Raw genomic sequence first — 19,632 nt, forward strand, 5'->3', positions numbered from 1 at the left:
TCTATAAGACCTCTATAAGTCACCGGACTGAATTTACGTTCTAGAGAGAAGGACTTGTTGATAGAGCAGTTTTGCAGATTAAGGACCATTCGTGACTCGGCGTTGTTTACTAAAAATTAATGCGCTCCACAACGTCTTAGGATATTACGATATTATTGCTTTAAAAGTGCATAAAAATTACTACAGAAAAATATGACGTTCTTTTGTTTTCAGTAAACATGGCAAAGGTCGCTCTGCGACGACAGTTGCCGCGGCCAAAGCAACAAGCTATGACTTAATCCTCCTTTTCAGGTTTTCTTTTTAGTTGTAGCTATACGAAACCATTTTTTAATTCATCTGTATTTTGCTCAAAGTTCTCCCCTAAACAATGACGACAGAACAAGCTGGAACCACGCTCATAAGCCAGAAGACCGGAGCTATTGCTTACAATCAAGTACATTGCTTTGTTCTAATATAGCGGGTGATAATCGGTTAACGTGGCCGCAGCCACTGCAAATATTTGAATAAATTTTGGCCTCGGTCAATTGTTTAACAGCCTTTTTGGTTGATGCTTGTTGGTTTCATTAAAACCCACAGTAGAACTTTGGTAGGAATTTAAATAAATCTGTCCCTCTCTGCTCAGTAGGCATTGCGCACACACTGAGTATCGCGTTTGGTTTCCAGGATATTAAGGATATTAAAATGAGTATTACTTTTTCTAAGGTATGCAGCACCGCACATTAAACCCCATGGAACCGGCTGGATTGCCACTCCACCTAAAGATTCTCCCCGAACTTTTGCAGCACTTGGAATACGAAACTCACCTCGCCGGGAAGGTATGTGTAATACAAAATAAAACAGTAATTTTGAGAGAAAATTCCACGTAATCCAAAAAGATCCAGCGTGCAGTGATCCACAGTAAACATTCATACTATGTCCTGGGAATATAAAAATGTATCCTACCTCTTACTTTGTTGATGCACAGCACATTTTCAAGTTTTTGCGCAGCTCTTCGAGTTGACACAACTTCGCCTGCCCCTTCTCAATAATTTTATATCCTTGAAGGACAGAACTATAAGTTAAACAACATCCCGCGTAAGATTATTTAATACGTAGCTCTTCTGCGGTGCTTACTTTGGTAACGCTCAGGTTACCTTTGAGTAAGGACAGAAGTTAAAACGTCGGTCATGTTTCTATACGCGAGAAAAAAAAACACGCGAGCGCTTGCCCGCATTGTGTGCCGGAATTTTTCAGAAAATACCTCTAAAAGTATTGCACAGCCGTTGGCAAGTACGTTCCTTGAAAAAAGTTTCGAGGCCAAGTCGGAAATGCGCAAGCCCGAAAACGTCCAATGGATAGGCTTACGTTCCGAGTATATCCGAAACCTTTTTTATTTGTTTATTTATTTATTTATTTATTTATTTATTTATTTATTTTTTATTTATTTATTTACAAATACTGCAGGCAGCACTGCTGTCCTTGCAGGAGAGGGGTTATTGTAGCTGTGTTAGAAGCAATTTTTCAAAACAGTAACATTAGTACACTGGACAATACATTCAGGTAGCGCGTTCCATTGTTCAGTTGTGCGGAGGAAATAAGACATTTTAAAGCGCTTACTTCGGCTAAAGTAGGGGCGTACAACTTTAGAGTGATTTAATCTGGTTGATCTTAGTGGTGCTGCATGTACATACATATCTCTGCATAAACCAGTTTTACTGTTATACAGCAGAAAAAAAATTTAAGCCTTGCAACCTGTCGACGCAGGTGAAGGGGTTCCAATTCCAGCTACTGCAACATGTTTGTAACAGATGACGAGGATCGGTAGTCATGCATTATAAATCTTGCATCGAATCGTTGTATCCTCTCAACTCTGGCAATATCTCTCGAATAGAAAGGGTCCCATACAATGGAGGCGTACTCGAGGACTGGTCTGATGCGAGTGCGATAGGCTTCAAGTTTGGCCTTTTTTGATGATGTTCTCAATTTCCGTCTCAAAAAGCATTGTTTCCTGAACGCTTTAGCGCAGATATTGTCGATGTGGTCATCCCATTTAAGATTGTTGCTAATCGTTAAACCTAACTACTTCGTAGATGAGACATTCTGAATAATTTGTTCACCAATTTTGCACAGACGGTAGGGGATTTCGCTTTGTTGTTATTGTCATGCATACTGTTTTACTAAAGTTGATCCGAATTTTTCCCTAAATAGCACCAGTCCGCAAGTTTACAAATGCTCTCATTTAACACCATCTGGCCTGAGATATCATTAATAACCGAATAAACAACACAGTCATATGCGAACAGTTTCACAGTAACGGTATCAGCAATACCAGCAGCAACGTCATTTATAAATATTAAAAATAATAATGGTCCGACCACAGATCCTTGAGGAACTCCGGACATAACACTGATATGTGGTCCGAGCACAGATCCTTGAGAAACTCCAGACATGACACTGATATGGTTAGATCTAGGAGATTTACATTGAACAAACTGAGTACGATTCAGTAAATATGCTTCAATCCAGTAGACCAGCCTCTGTGGAAGCCCAATTTATTTTAATTGGTGAAGAAGCAACTTATGTGGCACACGGTCAAATGCTTTTGATAGGTCTAAGAACACTGCATCAATTTGAAGGTGGTTAGCTACAGCTGATGTGAAGTCATGAATTACAGACACCAGTTGAGTTAGAGTAGAAACATTCTTACAAAAACCTTGCTGATATTGAACAAAAAAATTTTTTGACTCGAGGTGCTGGATTATGTGGCTGGCTGCTATGTGTTCGAATATTTTGCAACATGAATTTATTAGTGAGATTGGTCTGTAATTATTAGGATCTAATTTATCCCCGCATTTGAATACTTGTACAACCTTGGCTGTTAGCCAGTCGCTGGGTAGCATACACTGATGAAGAGAGGCATTAAAGAGTACACAGAGGTATTCGGAGACTAGATCGGAGTACCGTTGCAGAAATGCCGTGGCTATATTGTCAGCCCCACTTGATTTTAAATGCAGAGCATTCCAGTTACTCACGATGTCACGCGCGTTGACATCCGTAGTCCGCATCGCACCCCTCCCTACTATATAAAAAAAATACTATCCGGCGTCCGGTTTCGATCCCTCGACACCGTGGGCGGAACGCAATGTACATGGTGCTCTACCCACTGCGCCACAAAGCCGACCCAATAGGACGCTACGAACGCTCCTTATATCGTTGACTCATTCAAATTACTGCTGACGAGCGCTCTCTCGTCAGCAGTTGCCACAAGTGCAACAACATTAACGTAACGCAAACTACTTAACGTCGTGTCCCCCGGAAATGCTCTGCAATTGATCGTGCCCCTCGCGAGGGGGATGTTTCACTGCGTGTTCTCGCGGTCGCGGGACCCGTGGCGCCATCTGGCGGAGGCACGGCACAACTCGTAGCACTTTCTTTGAAAAAGCGCCTCGAAAGCGTGGCAAATATGAAATAGTTTACGCTGCGTCGCCACTGAGCAGCATAGTCGTAGAAGAGCATCATGCTAGCTGCAATCAGCCTGCTATGCGCTTGGCTCTCGAATATAGCAGATAACAGGGTGCTCAGTGGCGACAGCAATTATCTACAATTATATGGTGCTTATAACTGCGTCTACGATGTAGTCTGGCTTAAGCGCAGAAAAACACCAGAAAATATGCACTCGGAAGTTTCTTACAAACGTTTCTTAGGAGCAAGAAGGGAAAACGGAGACTGTGGAACGCAGTAGGGCGACCCCTCGCGCCTGCTGGCTATTAACTCGACTCGCGATGGGCTCTTTAAGTGGAGCAGCAGGGAAAAATAAAAAATTCACCCCACCTCCCCGAAGGGAATCGTGAGGAAATGCGAATGCATTTCTTTTGCGCGAGAGTGCGCGCAATTTATAATTAATGAGGAGACGGTGATTTGTAGCGTAACCATTTATTTAACACCTGTTTGTGTTGTCGTTGTACTTGACGGCCACGATCATTGCCTTGTGGTCGGTAAAGTGCACAGTCAAAGGGTCTTTGAGAAGCATGCGGGCGTGGGAGAGTGGGGCGAGCGTCGAGAGGAGAAGAACCGAAGCACCGCGCCTACCCTCACTTACACTCTTCCACACACGCGGGAGCTCAGGCGAGCTCCCGCGATGCGAGCGCCCTCACACGCCCGAGCGCGCTCCTCCTCTCTACTCCCTCGCCGCTGATCCGCCCGCACCACCTGCTCCTGTTGCTAGGGTAGAGGAAGAGCGCGCGCACTCGCAGCTGTTGCTATGGGAAGAGGGGGTGAGAGTGGAGAGATAACACCTGCGGGCGCGTGGACGCCGCACGGGGCCTGACATGGCTCGACTAAGAGATGCATTCGCATTTAAAAAATGAAGTTCGCTGCGCCATTCCTAATGGAACATCTTTCTGATGGCGCCACAAAACTCAAAAGAAAATAATGCTACGCTTGCAAGCAGAACCGTGTGCTGGGAACATTCCACTCCATCTTCTCCTTTTTTCTTCTTGTTTGAGACAAAGGTTTACAACAGAATGCAATAAATGCAAAAAAAAAAAAGTCAACGCAAGTTACTATTGGCCCCGCCCTCCCTCTGACGTCACCCACTACGTCCAGAGCTCCTGTGACTGCCAGAGACCAACTTGGTAAAGAGGGACGCCGGTCATTTATTCTAACACTAATTTTTAATAGCAAGGAAAATATGCCTTCCTGGCTTATAGAAACATCATCCATCGGCGATATACCGAGAAAAGAAGCGGGTATCGGGTCTTGTGAGGTGTGTAAATTGGGCTCCGTAAAGGAAGTTTGAAAACATTTGTTTAATGCATTCGCAATACTCTGAAGATTATTGGTAACAGTACCATGAATTCTTAGTTGGTCAACGGTATCTTTAGAATTAGAAAGAAAGCGCCGAAACTTCTCAGGGGTTTCTTTCAAGAAAAAAGGAAGTGTTTGTTCGTAAAATGTTGAGCGTGCGTTTTGTAACTTCAACGCCAGTTCATCCTTTAAACAGCGTAGTTCATGGCAATTCTGATTCTGAGTGTGTCGTTGTCGTCTCCGACGAATGCGCCGTTTCAAATGAATAATTTCTCGCGTAATCCAAGGGTTCTGGCGATGTGTTTTCTTTCGGCGGATCGGTACGTATTCATTTATGCAGTGCGTGACGATTTTTTTAAATTGATCCCACAGTAATTGGATGTCCCCACCGCGTGCAAAATCTGGCAAAGAAAAATTCTGATATTCAAGAATCGAGTCGTCGTTAGCCCTTAGAAAATCACGATACGTTTTAACCTCAGAGGCCACTTCTTCTTTATGTACGTTTAATGTAACGTGGACCAATTTGTGGTCGGCAACGCCGCTTGTAGTCTCTACGAAGCAATTGCCCTGAAAATGTTTGATAAACACCAAGTCGAGTATCGATTGTGTGTTGTCAGCAACACGTGCAGGTGCCATTACTAGCTTTTTTAAAGGGACACTGAAGTGAATTTGTCAAGCTCCCGTGTTTGCTTGCACTGCGTAGACTGGCTCAAATTAGCATACTTTTCATCGTTTATCCGGTTGACAAATCGGTAATTATTTTACAAAGCGCGAAAGAAGAAAAACTACCACGCGCGGTTTGCGGCGGCCCCACCAACTAAGGCTGTGACGTTGGGAGGAGGGGGCACCGTGATTGGATTATGCCCAATGGTAGCAATCAAACAAGCTTCGGTTTCGGTTTCGGTTCTGTAAAACACAACCAATGGCGTTGTTGGATGGGCATTCTGAATATCTTAGTAATGATCGTACCGGGCTTCTGTCATGTTGTCGGCTGTAAAATGCATAAGATAAGCCTCCCAGGACGGCTTGGAATCGTAGCATTCACAAGCCGAGGCCTACGCAGTGCATGAACGCCCTCCGCGTCCCCGCAGACGCTCAAATGCCATGCGCTTTTCCCCTATATTTGGAGCTTGCCTCACTCATGCCTGTATCGTAAAAAGCGTGTTCGCACCAGGCCAAGGGTCTGTTGATTCTGGCCAGTGCCCACGGCCCGAAGGCAGTCGGTGCTTATGGCAACAGCACGCCAACGAACTCGCTAGCGCGCCAGTGCCAGCCTGCGCGCGTTCTGTGAAATATTTCTTGGAGCAATGAACGTTGCGGCCCAAAAAAAGGTGAACTCATACAGAAAACATCGGCGGAAAACAAAAAAGTTAAGTTATAAAAAAAAAAGCACGGACCCGTGCGGATTCGAAATTGTGACTTACAAAATACTTGCGTTGACATACCTAGCGCTCCAAACGACTCGGCCACAGGCGACCGCTGGCGACCTTGGAAATATAAGGTATATAATGTATAACCAGTTTACACTTTTATTCCAAGCAGCTTAGGTGACTAAGCATTCCAAGCCGCTTAGGTGACTATTTGTTGTTTTGCGCTCGTGCAGTAAGCATCCCCCAAGTTTCCACAATATCTCACGTCAAGCAATTGCATTTCTTAGACGGAAAAGCGTTCGCAGATGCGTACTCGTGCTGCTGGCTGCTGTGCTTGTTCGCCAAGCGCAAAAAAGTGCTTCCCGCCCCTTGTTTTACGCTTTACGGTAAAAATATCAGTTGATTTTATTTCCTTTGTACCTATATTGACTTCGCTGAATCTTCTCCCGCCTTCAAGAGGCCTTATATTTTCCTACTGGCGTACCAGTCAGCGAAGCGTCGCATGTGCGCTTGTGGAGCGCTTGTGTGAAGCAACCTTGACTTGGAGCTACATAGTGTACAAGCTAACCAAGTAAAGAAAGGCACATTCTTCTATTCACAAACGTGTCCTGGCTTCGTTTAAACTGAGCGAACGAATTGCGACGACCTGTCGGCGACCGGCGGACGAAACGCTGGGCCGACTGACTCTGTCTGAAGGCCGGGGAGCCGTGCAGTAGCGCAGCCAATTGCGAACTCGGCTCCTCCCGACGTCACACGAAAACGCCACAGAAAATGGGGGAGCGTAAACAGAGGAGGGCAGCATTTTCTAGTTATTTTACTACTAAATAAAATCGCGTGAACGTTCCCAGAGTGGTCGAAACATGGCCTGGGGACTCCGGACTACAATTTGAGCTAGTAATCCCGCAATGTTTCCATATCACTTCAGTGTCCCTTTAAGTTGTGCAAGAAAAGAGTTTCCAGGAGAATTTGCGCGCTCGCACTATCCTGTGACGCAGATACAGATAGTGTATTCCAGTCTATTGTGGGAAGCTTGAAATCCCCTGTTAGAATAAATTTCTGCCCGCTCTTCAGTATGCGCTCGAGATAGCCAGAGAGCAATTCCATATACTCGACTGAGCTTTTTGGTGGCGTGTACACGACACCGAACAGAAAAGAAACACTGCGGTAGCTAAGCTGACAAAACACGCTTTGATGGTTTGGTATATCTTCGAGTGAGAAGCAATTATTGTCGTTATTCAGTATCACAGCCACACCTCCTCTCTGTCCTTCTCTATCCCGGCTAATTATTTTGTAAAAGGGGGGAACAACTTCAGAATCACTGATCTTGGAATTCAGCCACGTTTCTGTAACAGCCAAAATGTGTGGATCGTAAAGAAGCAGGGGTTCCTCCAGTTCAGCCGATTTATTGGCAAGACTTCGTGCGTTCATTAGAGTTATCCGCAGTTGCTTCCGCTCGTATCAACTGGTCGTTCCTACAGAATTAGTAGCTGCAGTGTTCATGACCTGCGATGTACCTGCACCCAAACTAGACGTTATCTCCCGGTTCTTTTCGTAGACGCAACTGGGTTGGCACAGAGTTCCATCCCACACGTATACATTGTCATCTACTCGCAGTCTGTGATATTCAAGCGCCACCTTGTGGCCTTGTTCCTTGAACTGTTTTTCATAATGCCACAACTTGGAACGTTTCGTTATTGTAGCCTTTGAGAAGTCGTGATTGAATGAAATGTTTGTGCCCTTTAGTTTAGAACACATCTTCAGAACCTCCATTTTCTCGTTATAGTAAAAAAATTCATTATAACTGGTCTAGTTTTACTGGCAGATTTTTTACCTATCCAGTGAATTCTTTCTACAGTAGTAGCATTTACGTTCAGTTTTTCTTGAAACACTTCGCGAAGAATTCTTTGTTTTAACGATCCAGTGTTTTCGTCATCCTTTTCAGAAATGCCAAAAATTATAAGATTACGTCTACGACTTCTATCTTCCAAGTCAATTAGTTTAGTTTGTTGTTCCGCAACCACGTTCTTCAGGGAAACAATCTCAGTCTTTAGTTGAACTATTTCTTTTGTGTGCTGCGTTAAGGTTTTGAGTGTACTATTTATTTCAAGAAACTGATCGTTCATTGACGCTTCCAACTGTGACTTGGATGTTGAAATGTTATCAATTGGAGATTGCAAGCTTGTTTTCATGTCGTTCAAAAGTTCACGGAACTTATCAAAGTCAGTATCTTTGTCAAGAAGACCAGGGATTGTTTCGACATCCCCAGCCAGTAGTATCAAGAGATCATGGCATGCTTCATCTAGTAAAGAATAACATACCGGCGGGCACGGCAGGACAACAATACATCTTTCATCACTACGTAAACACTTTGCATATCTTGCACGAACCTGTACGAAGAAGAGCAGTACACTCATGGGTCCGTCCGATGTGGTCCCGCCGTGACCTCTGAGCCTTCCTTCGATGTAGCCGGCTTTATGTTCCAGAGACGGTGGCGCCGCTATCGCACTTCAGTCCGACTGTGTCCCCATGCCACGTGGCATAAGATGGGCTCGGCAGCACGGCAGTGGGCTCGGTCAGTGGGCTCGGCAGCATGACAGTCATGGCCCGCGCTCACACGCAACCCTTGCTTTTGATGCAGATTCTTTGCGTGGCCGGACTTCACGCCCGTCTCCAGGGTTTCGAGGAGGCTGCCAATGGAAGCCTGGCATCCCCGGCTACGTATCATCTGCACGCCTTGACGCAGACCCTTTGGACTCCCCCCACGCCCCATGCCGCCCCGGAATCCAGCCCCTACTACAGCGCCATCACCGTACAGCGTTACCCCCTCCCCTGCTTCCGTCTATCCTGGTGCCGGTAGTATCTTGGTCACGAGACACCGACGCTCGGGTGACGTCACTCCCAAAGGATAAAAGCATCGGCCAAAGCGGCGCGCTCTCCAGTGGGCTCAGCAGCACAGCAGTCATGGCCCGCGCTCACACGCAACCGTTGCTTTTGATGCAGGTAAATAATTCCTGCTCCCTCTTTGCGAAACGTACCAAATATGTTGCCTTGCTTGTGCGGCCGAGCCCTGGCTGTTGCGTTGTGATTGCTGCTAGCTGCTTTCATGTTCTCCGAGCCATTTTACTGTTGTCCGGAGATATTGAGGAAAACCCCGGTCGTGTAACTCGCTCTTTTTCTACTCAAACGTGTAACGATATTATGACTGTGCTCAGTGCTATCCAATCCTGTCAGGCGTCCCTACATGAAGAAATTAAATCAATTCATACTACACTATTGCAAAGTGATCAAAAATTTGAAGAAAAACCTAAAAGACTTTCCAAAATCGTAGGAGACTGCTCAGCCAATGCCACCATAAAAGAAAAAGTTGAAAACTTACAGACTCTGGCCGAACAGAAATGCGACAATATAGCTACCCTAGTTGCTCGGATGGATGGCTCTGAGGACCGGCAACGACGCTGTAACCTTGTGTTTTATGGCTTTGAAGATGCTGCTGACAAAACGTGGGCACAATCCGAGAAGCGCATCAGTGAATTGTGTAGTGCAAACCTCGATATTTCACTCCAGCAGAGAGATGTTGAACGCGCCCTTCGAATTGGTCGTTTTCACCAAGACAAGCATAGACCCATCATTGTCCAGTTCAATCATTTTAGAGACCGTGAACGAGTACTAACCAACGCCAAAAAATTAAAGGGCACTATCTACAGCATAAGTGAGGATTTTTCCCAGAGTACCCGCAAAGCCTGTAAAGATCTTCCTGAATTCGGTAGAGCGTCGCAGAAAACGTACAAGCTCCGTTACGACAAACTAACCATTGGTGATACCATCTACATTTTTGATCATGCTTCAGAAAAAGTAATTCCACTCCCTCCATAGCTAGCTCTTTCCGCCGGCGCACAACCTAACGCAAACACCGAACTGCTGTCAATCGTATACAATAACATACGAAGCCTCTTACCGAAACGCGATTCACTTTGCAACCTTATCGACATGACCGAATGCAATATCGTTCTGTTAACTGAAACTTGGCTTAACCCTTCCATTTCCGATTCTGAATTAGCTACCTGTTTTTCCGGCTTCACCATTTTTCGGCGTGATCGTCATGATAAACGGGGTGGTGGAATTCTCATTGCCGCTCACACCAGTTCAAATTGCACTGAGGTAGCCGCTCACTCTCCCCTTGAAATTTTGTTCGTCAACTGCAAATATTCATACCCCACCGTCATCATTGGAGTATGTTATCGCCCTCCCGACGCTGATGCTTCATTTGTTACTAGCTTCCACTATGTACACCAACCCAATTTTTTACCAATATCACGGGAGCGTCGACCGTTCGGTTGATCAGCGCCGCGTGATGGAGTGATATGGCAAACTCGGCGAGAGTAGCCGCATGAGCACTAAGCCAAGGCCGCTGCTTCCGTCTTCTGCTAGGCTGTTCCAAGAGCAGACGGCCGCCCCCGATTTTCGTTATTCGCTTACCACACTGCCTGCCATACTCGAATTTTTCTTCAAGAACTTGCACGTGGCGCCAACTGAAAAGCGTAATCAGCGTTGCCGAACGAACTTTGCGCTGAACAAACCTTGCCTTCGGCAAACCTGTATACTCTGTTTTTAGTTGGCGCCACGTGCAAGGTCTTGAAGAAAAATTTCGAGCATGGCAGGGAGTGTGATAAGCGAATAACAAAAATCGGAGGCAGCAGTCCGCTCTCGGAACAGCTTAGCAGACGACGGAAGCAGCGGCCTTTGCTTAGTGCGCATGCGGCTACTCTCGCCGAGTATGCCGTATCACTCCATCACGCGGCGCTTATCGACCAAACGGTCGACGCTCCCGTGATATTGGCAAAAAATTGGGCGTGTGTACTTTATCTCTTGCATACCTCTTACCCTGACACTCCGATTATGTTAGTAGGCGACTTCAACTTTCCTGGAATAACCTGGTCCGACATCCCTCTAACACTTTCGAAACAAGATGTTGATAGTGACATTGCTAACACGTGCTTAACATTTGGTTTGTCCCAGCTTGTTTCCTTTCCAACACGAGTTACAGAGCATTCCGCAAACATCCTTGACCTTGTCCTCACGTCACATCCCGCAAACCTTGCATGTTTAATTTCCCTCCCAGAGATAAGCGATCACGTTGTACTGCATGCCACATATTCAAACCAACTACCACGGCCGAAACTTACCAAAAAGACAATCACACTTTACGATAAGCGAAACTACACTGATAATAACAATGGACTATCCATATTCAGTGATTGGTATCTAACTAGTTTTTTTCAACGCCTTTTGAAACTAACTGGTCCTTGTTCAAGAGTAAAATGCATGAGCTGATTAATAAGTACATTCCCACTACCACAATCACTGAACGGCCATCCTCACCTTGGTTAAATACATCCCTCAAGCGACTTAACAACAAAAAAAACGTTTGTACCGTTCTGCTAAACAGTCAAACAGCGCCAGCGCTTGGAATAGATACCACAACGCGGCTAAATTATTCATATCACTTGCAATACACTCCAAGTGTTCCTTTTTTTTTGCACTTTGCCTAACATGTTACGCAGTAATCCAAAGCATTTTTGGAAAGCCATTATTCCTAACCCACAGCGCTCCTTATCATTGCTTTACGGAAACGGTACCCCTCTTCCTGAACATGCCGCCCCCCCATGTACTAAATTCCGTCTTCTGCTCTGTCTTTACTTCTGACTCAAATGATACGCTTGCGGACTGCCCTCCATTTGATGACCCAGTTATGCCGGACATTGCTTTTGATCCTAACGGTATCATAAAATTAATAGTTGTGTCGAAGCTTACTTCATTCGCCGGTACCGATGGTATCAATTCTAAAATTCTAAACAACACAAAGTTGTTAACCAGCGTTATCCTTTCACACATATTTCAGCAATCACTTTCATGCGGTGTGGTGCTGGAAGACTGCAAGCTCGGCAAGATCATTCCTGTCCCAAAGAAAGGTCCAGCATCTTCTTCGAGTAATTATCGTCCCATTTCCATCACTACTGTATGCTCTAAATTAATGGAACATGTCATATATTCACATGTCGTAAAATGTCTCAATTCCGTTAAATCCTTTCACCCTAGCCAGCATGGATTTCAAAAAGGTTTATCGTGTGACACTTAAGTTGCTCTCTTCATTAACCACCTCAGTTCCAGCATTGACGTTAACGTACCCGTAGATGCCATTTTGCTTGATTTTGAGAAGGCTTTTGACAAAGTATCCCATCAAAGGTTGTTTCTCAAGCTCTCGCGCCTTAACCTTAATAACCTGGTATTTAATTGGATATGTGAGTTCTTAACTAACCGCCAACAGTTCGTTTATGCTAATAACCATTGTTCCTCTCCACTGTGTCTTCAGGCGTACCTCAAGGTACTGTTCTTGGCCCTCTGCTTTCCCTAATCTACATAATGACCTGTCTAATAACATATCTTCTAACATCCGCCTTTTCGCCGACGACTGTGTAATTTACCGTCCTATCCGCAGTACTAACGACTATGCCACCTTACAATCAGATCTTTCTCTGGTGCAGTCATGATGGGAAAAGTGGCTAATGTCTCTTAATATTCAGAAAACATGTGTTCTGTCCATTCACCGTCGCCTGGCTTACTCACCCGCTAAATACTCTATATTAATTCTGAAATTACACCAGTTAATTCATGTAAATACCTTGGCGTTACCATAACTTCAGATCTCACCTGGTCATCCCATGTCATGAATATTATCAATGACGCTAACCGTGTTCTTGGCTGTCTTCGAAGAAAGTTGCGACTCACTCCTCCTTCCGTTAAACTTCTTACTTATTTAACACTTGTCCGCCCAAAACTGGAATACGCATGTGCCGTTTGGGATCCCAATCAAATCACTCTTACTAACACATTTGAATCGATCCAGAACCGTGCATCCAGATATATTTACTCAGATTACTCCTATCTAACCAGCGTAACCGAACTCAAATCTCGAGCTAATCTTGTTGACCTAGTGTCGCTGCGCAAAATTCAGACTATGCCTTTTGCATCGCTTTTATCATTCCATACACCTGAACCAGGCTTTCATTCCTGCTCATCACCTTTCATGTCGACTAAGCCATTCGAAAGCTGTCTATCCTGCTCGTGCGCATACTGCCGCTCACCATGCTTTATTTTTTCTTCAAACAGCTTGGGAATGGAATGATCTTCATTCTGACGCCGTGTGCCACTCCTGCATCACTCATTTCAAAGAAGCCATTGCACAAATCATCCTTCAGTGACTTGTTTACACCCTCATGTAACGCCTTTAACGGGGCATTTGAGGTATCATAAATACATAAATAAATAAATAAGCCACGGGGCCATGCGCAGATCCAGGTACTACTACTGTTGTTGCGCCTGATGCATTGCCGGGCGGCTCACGATCGACGATAGTCAGCAGCGTGACCTGTACGAAGAAGAGCAGTACGTTTATGGGTCCGTCGGATGTTGTCCCGCCGTGCCCTCTGAGCCTAACTTCGATGTAGCCGGATTTATGTTCCAGAGACGGTGGCGCCGCTATCGCACTCCAGTCCGGCTGTGTCCCCAAGCCACATGGCACAAGATTAGCCACGGGGCTATGCGCAGATCCAGGTACTACTGTTTTTGCGGCTGATGCATTGCCGGGCGGCTCACGATCGGCGATAGTCAGCAGCGTGACCTGTACGATGAAGAGCAGTACGTTCATGGGTCCGTCCGATGTGGTCCCGCCGTGCCCTCCTTTCCGGAAGGCTAGATAAACACCTTTAAACACCTTCTATCTTTAAAATATTTTTAAATATATAAAAGAAAAGCTTATTCTTTGAACTCTTTCTGGTCGGGAAGGTTTAGTACTTGCGTAGAAAATTTTGACAGAGGGTGTACGCTTCCGCTTTTCCAAGTTGGCTTCACAAAGCAACGGGTGTTGGGAAAGCATCATGGCTAGCCGGCCGCAAGAATTTCCGTTATCGTTTCATCAGCATTGTGCTCTTTGAACCGATGTCTACTTATTTTTGTAGTTTATTTATCCTTGTGATTTACTTTTCATGTTAGTTTTATTTATTAAGGTAATTTGTGTGTTGTAGTAGAGGAGGGTCATCCAAACGCACTGCCTATATTATCTACCGCCCGAACTTCAGATCCTTTATGAGTGGACAATACCGATAGAAGCCGCCAATACACTGTAGACATTTCTATCTCTTATGCAGCTGCGCCGCTCTACAGTCGTTGAACTCAGAATTTACCTACAAAACACAAATGCCGTGTTCTACTTGAAATAAATGATAGAAGGAAGAGTAAATTGACGGGACGTGTAACTGCAGCCTATCTATGCGCGTGTACTTTCTTGTTTACGAGCTGGTTCTAGTGCACCTGACAACTGGTTCTCCTTACCAGTGCTAATTCAAGTTATTTCTCGCTATAAAAATCATTCAATTATGCACTAATTGCGTTGTTTAGTTATGACATCACTCCACTACCTGTTCTATGAAATCCGTAAGCATGAATTGTGCAACAAAATGAGGTGGCTGTAATTTTTGTTCCGGAGGGCGAGGAATTTCACGCCGCCATAAGTTGTCCCTGTTGCCAGCTTTTTGGAAGGCTGAATCAGGCAGGTGACAAAACGTCTGCATGGTGCGAGTGAATTTGACTTGTGTAACAAGCCACACGCTGAGTTAAAATCCGGGAAATACGTATTACGACCGACACTTAACTCGTATGGAAAGTGCGTTCTGTCGTTCTGTCGCCTTCCGTTCACCACTTTTGCGGAAGTCGGGATTTTTTCAAGGTAAATATAACATTCTTTTTATTGCTTTAAGGGAATGACATCTGGAGGTCATTTATAAAATTCCTGCATCGAATCTGGCGATTGTGGCAACAAAAGCTGCAATTCTATTACTAACCATGCTCTTACCCTTTCCGCATATAAGCATAGGGCAAGTAGACCGCAATTCCTTTCGTCAGTCATACGCACTATGATTGCGTACGGAGAAGTGGTGACCCAATTAAGCCTCCGTTAAAAATATAAAATAGAAACCAGGTATATTTCTTTACGATCAAGATTTCACATGAATTAACGTGGCCAGACTTGTTGGTAACGGCATGTTTGAGAGCAATTTTTACTTTTATTTTGTTTATAATTTATTTCTAAGATAACATACCTAAAACCTCGCGATAGCGATGTAAAAACGAGGTTGTTTTTTAATATATGGATTATTAACGTGACATTTATTATTTGAATATATCAATTTTAGCAGCTTACGGCAATGTATGCTCACTTCGTTGTACAACAAGAAACATGCAAAGAAGGAAACCACCTCGCCGCCCGCTGTACCACTACGGGACCACGCATGCGACGTAAACTGAATAGAAGGCAAATATTTCGCTTCCCCAGTGCACACACTGGTTATTTTATTGTACCGTAGACGTAGCTGGAAAAAACTCCGTGATGCTCCTTTGTTTCGGGCATCGAAAACGATAGATCGGAAAACGGGATAGCCGCAAGCAGTGATGAAGCACAAGAGACAAAAGGCGAAGGCACCGTGAGAACGTTGGAGTCAATTGCCACGGTTTTCAACCTCAAGAACTTCAGCTTGCTATCAAGCACCGGAAGAAGCGAAACAAGTGGCGACTCTCGCAAAGTGGCACCAAACCACGAGGAGGACTAGTCAGAACAATCAGTACAAACAAGTCCAAGAGAGCTGTCGCAGAATGCACAGAATGTCTCTTGCAGAATGCAATGAAGACATGATTACCAGACACAGAAAAATCAGGAAAGTGAAGACCTGTGAACAAAAATGAAGGAAGCTCACACCAATGCGGAAGACTTGAAGGTGGAGAAGCTGAGCGCAACCCTGACGTTTTTCCCGATTTCACCAGACGGAGTTCTTTAAGTCTCAGCGCTGTACAAGGGACGACAGCTAGATGTACGTATTTCTCTATCGCACATGGTTCTGCGCCGCACGTGGCCTCATGGCCTTCCTTCGTGGTGAGCGTTTATCACTTCGGCCGCGGCCTTCTCGCCTTCCCTCGCCATGTTCTGCGCACGGGACTAGGGCACGTCTCCTTCGCCTCCACACCTATATGTCCCCTGCAGTCTATCTCTCAGCCTTATCGGACAGCTCCTCCGTGCCGGGGGACTGCAGAAGGGCTGTGGTTTGACCTCTAGCGCTCAAGGGCGGAACCGGTCACACCGCCAAGACTGTCAAGAGCGTAGTGTAGCTTGCGGTCACACCGCCAAGACCGCCAAGAGCGTAGTGTAGCTTGCGCTACAAAAGCGAAGACGGATAAAGTTTTTAACTTTAATCAGGCAGAGTTCACGAGATCCTTTAGAAGGGTGTCGAAAGGAAAATTTCCAAGGACAATTTTACTTGTTCACGAATTCACCTAGCCTGGTCTAAGCACAGCACATCGTATAATCGCGTAAAAGAGTTAATTCTGTTTTCGCAGGTGGGATGATGTTGGAAAAAGAAGTAGTTTGTCACACCACGGAACATGCCCACACGGACAATTGGGCAAGATGTCCACCAAATTAGCCGGACTGCACACGGGATCATCTTCTTTACAACTGGCTATGTGTCAAATAGACACCTTCTTCTCCATGTTGTACCAGGAGGGTACTGGACTCTCTTATTTCCGCAAAACACGCAGTCCCGCTCCCCGATTGCAATAACTGTAGCTTTCACACTGCTTCTAGAGGCGAAGGAAAACGTAAAACGTTTATCGAAAGTGTTGCAGAGTCCCTTAAACGCGAAGCTATGATTACATGTGTATCTTCCTACTAGAAAGCTTTGCACTGCCCAAAGTGTGGATCGGGAAAATATGGAGGAGCCTTCTATATTAAGGGTATTGCCATGCATGCATAACCAAGCGCTCTTTAGCCCTCAGTGCAACACAGCCGAGTCTTTCACAAAAGTGATTGCCGCCATCAACCGCGCACGCTGCCAGTTTGCGTATAGAGTTTTCTCCCAAAAGCGTTTATCGACTTTTTAGATGTGACGGCATTTCATTCACTCGCCTTTTCCCTCCATACGGCGTTGTCGTTGTCCGTCCACACCCCTCCTCCATTCTCCTCGCCGTGCGAGCTGTGCTCTCCGCCGCTCACCCGCTCTCCTCTCCGATAGCGAACACTCTCTCGCGAGGGGCGTTGGATTGGATTCGATTGGATTAGCTTGGCTTGAATTGGCTTGGATTGGATTGGATTGGGTTGGATTGTGTTGGATTGAATTGGATTGAATTGGATTGAATTGGATTGAATTGGATATGGATTCGATTTGATTAAAGTGGATTGTGTTGCGGCATAGCCGCGCTACGTTGCGTCATAGCCGCGGCAGGGGGTTCACGGCACGTTTCACGCGATGGGAGAATCAACCTAATGGAAATAACAACGGAACCCCCTATGCGTCGCATCTACACAGGGATTCCCGCGAGGGGAAGTGGGAGTAATTTTCTCACGTTCGTTTTCTTTTGCTCTCCATGCCTATCCGCAGAGTGCTCCCAGCTCATTGTGCAAATCGACTAACTTTCTTAACAAATTCTTAGCTGCAAGTGTAATTTCTGGTCCATTGTCTTTATTCCGGTACATGTACACATAATATATCCAACAATGTGCCAAGCTAGCAACTTTAGGCCATACACTGAGCTCATGAGGTACCTTAGTAGGTATAAAATCTGATTTCGTTCACAGCTTTCTATTTTGGTATATCACGCAACACACACTTTTTCTCGTGGTAACATTATTTACGAAATATTACCCCATGGTGCTTCAGAATAAGGGCCTGTTTTGCTTCACCCTTCAAGCGCCCTAGTTTAAACTTCGCCAATATATGTCAACATTAAACGATTTCTTTTCTATCTTTCTTTTTTGTCCTGGCGCTACTACGAATAGTGTAATCTTTGGATACTATAAATAGTTTGTGGATACCGCAAATAGGAGACATCAAATTTCTTGAGCACTGCTCCTATAGACGTCGTCGTCTGCTTGAACATCTGTTTTTTTTTATTTTGTGGCAATACAAGAACGCATTACAAGAAAGAAACAACGAACTCGGTTGAGCTTGGTGGGTAGCTTGAGACAGAAAAATATTGTGGGACTCATGATTTCAAAATGAAACGATTTAGTTCCGTTTTGTACGTACAACCCTGCTGAGCCAAAAACGTTGTAAGGCCGTGTGCCGAAAACTAATTTACAAACGCGATTCTCTAGCAATGATGTCGTCTACATTGAGGAACACCTTTGCAAAACACGGAAATTGTACGTAGTACATCTCTATACAAGGAAATTATAACTACAGAGTAATCTCTATCCTGTTTGACTTTTCCAAGTGTTCTCTACTTTCCTTAAGGCACATAATAAGCGTGCAAGCCAAAGGAAAACCATCCTTGGAGAGCTGTACTGTGCCCTGTGTTATGTTTCTGATCCTTCTGCACAGGCGGCGATACTCGAGACCTCGGCCTTCTGGATGGGCAGCACATGTGGCCTGCCCTCTCCACAGGAGAATGTTCACCGCGAACAGAGATTGTCCACAACATAGATCATTTTTCGGGAACAGCTGCGATCGGCTAAAACGACTTCAAACTGGTCGTCGGAAGAGCCAAACGAAATGAGTGATACACATAACCAGATTCCCTACGTGACCTGGCCTTACAATGACCTGCACCAGCTCCAGCAGCAATCTAAAGCAGCATCTGTGCTTAGACGTTATTATGAGAGGGAGGGAGGTCTCAAATATAATAGTTACTAAAGGAGAAAAAATGCCACTATCTCATGCAGACAGACCTGCAATGCCACCATTGATTCAGGTCGTTACTATCACCTGTTTGATGTCTCTCAAGATTCGTGCGAGCGCTGCAACCTTGCTCACAAAAGACCAGCGGTAAGCACATCAATTATTTTAGACAACAACAAAATCAAACACGTTTAAGAGGCTAAAATGAAGGTCATAAATTTAAAATGCTATTTCCGGCTCATCAGAAAGCCTAGTTTGTATGCATGCCTTCTCGGCCTTGGTCTCCACCTTATTCTATGGCAGGCACTCACAGGAAATTTGAAATTGTAGAAGGACAGAAAACCTTGATTTGGTCAGTCGACTTTTGTTTCGGCGCCACTTTATGACACGTAACGCACAAACACAACCAACTTTGTCCCCCTCGTAGCCTATATGAAGAATTAACATTGCTCAACTAAATCTCAATGTCAGAGTATACAATCTTTGAAAACATGGAGGAGACGAACAAATTCCGCAATGTGCACTCGCACTTAAGCAGTCGCTTCTGAAGGGAAGATTTTCCGAGTGATAGTATGCCATTGATGCGTTAAGTACAGGTACACAAGAATGCTACTCTACATCACAACGTGGCGAGAATTCCAAAGCACTTCGCAAAAAGCCTGAGGTAGATGCTCTTCCTACTCACCTGCCCCGTATATCTTGGGAAATAAATAGCTTTAACCTTTTCAAATATCTTTAAGTGATAACCCTGAGTT

General features: G+C 45.0%; 1 protein-coding gene across 1 annotated transcript in view; it reads left to right on the forward strand.

Moving 5' to 3' along the window:
- Positions 1 to 18,682, forward strand: part of LOC144143436 (arylsulfatase B-like) — a 113,468-nt gene extending 94,786 nt beyond the window's left edge. Inside the window, exons 13-14 of the mRNA XM_077675191.1 lie at positions 8,794 to 8,964; positions 18,581 to 18,682. Of these exons, the coding sequence (XP_077531317.1) occupies positions 8,794 to 8,964; positions 18,581 to 18,682 (273 nt within the window). The remainder of the gene's footprint in view (positions 1 to 8,793; positions 8,965 to 18,580) is intronic.
- The last annotated feature ends 950 nt before the right edge of the window (positions 18,683 to 19,632 follow it).

This window comes from Haemaphysalis longicornis, unplaced genomic scaffold, assembly GCF_048455015.1.
Source record: "Haemaphysalis longicornis isolate Haplotype H1 unplaced genomic scaffold, Haemaphysalis longicornis Haplotype H1 scaffold_6, whole genome shotgun sequence".
Lineage (NCBI taxonomy): Eukaryota > Metazoa > Arthropoda > Arachnida > Ixodida > Ixodidae > Haemaphysalis > Haemaphysalis longicornis.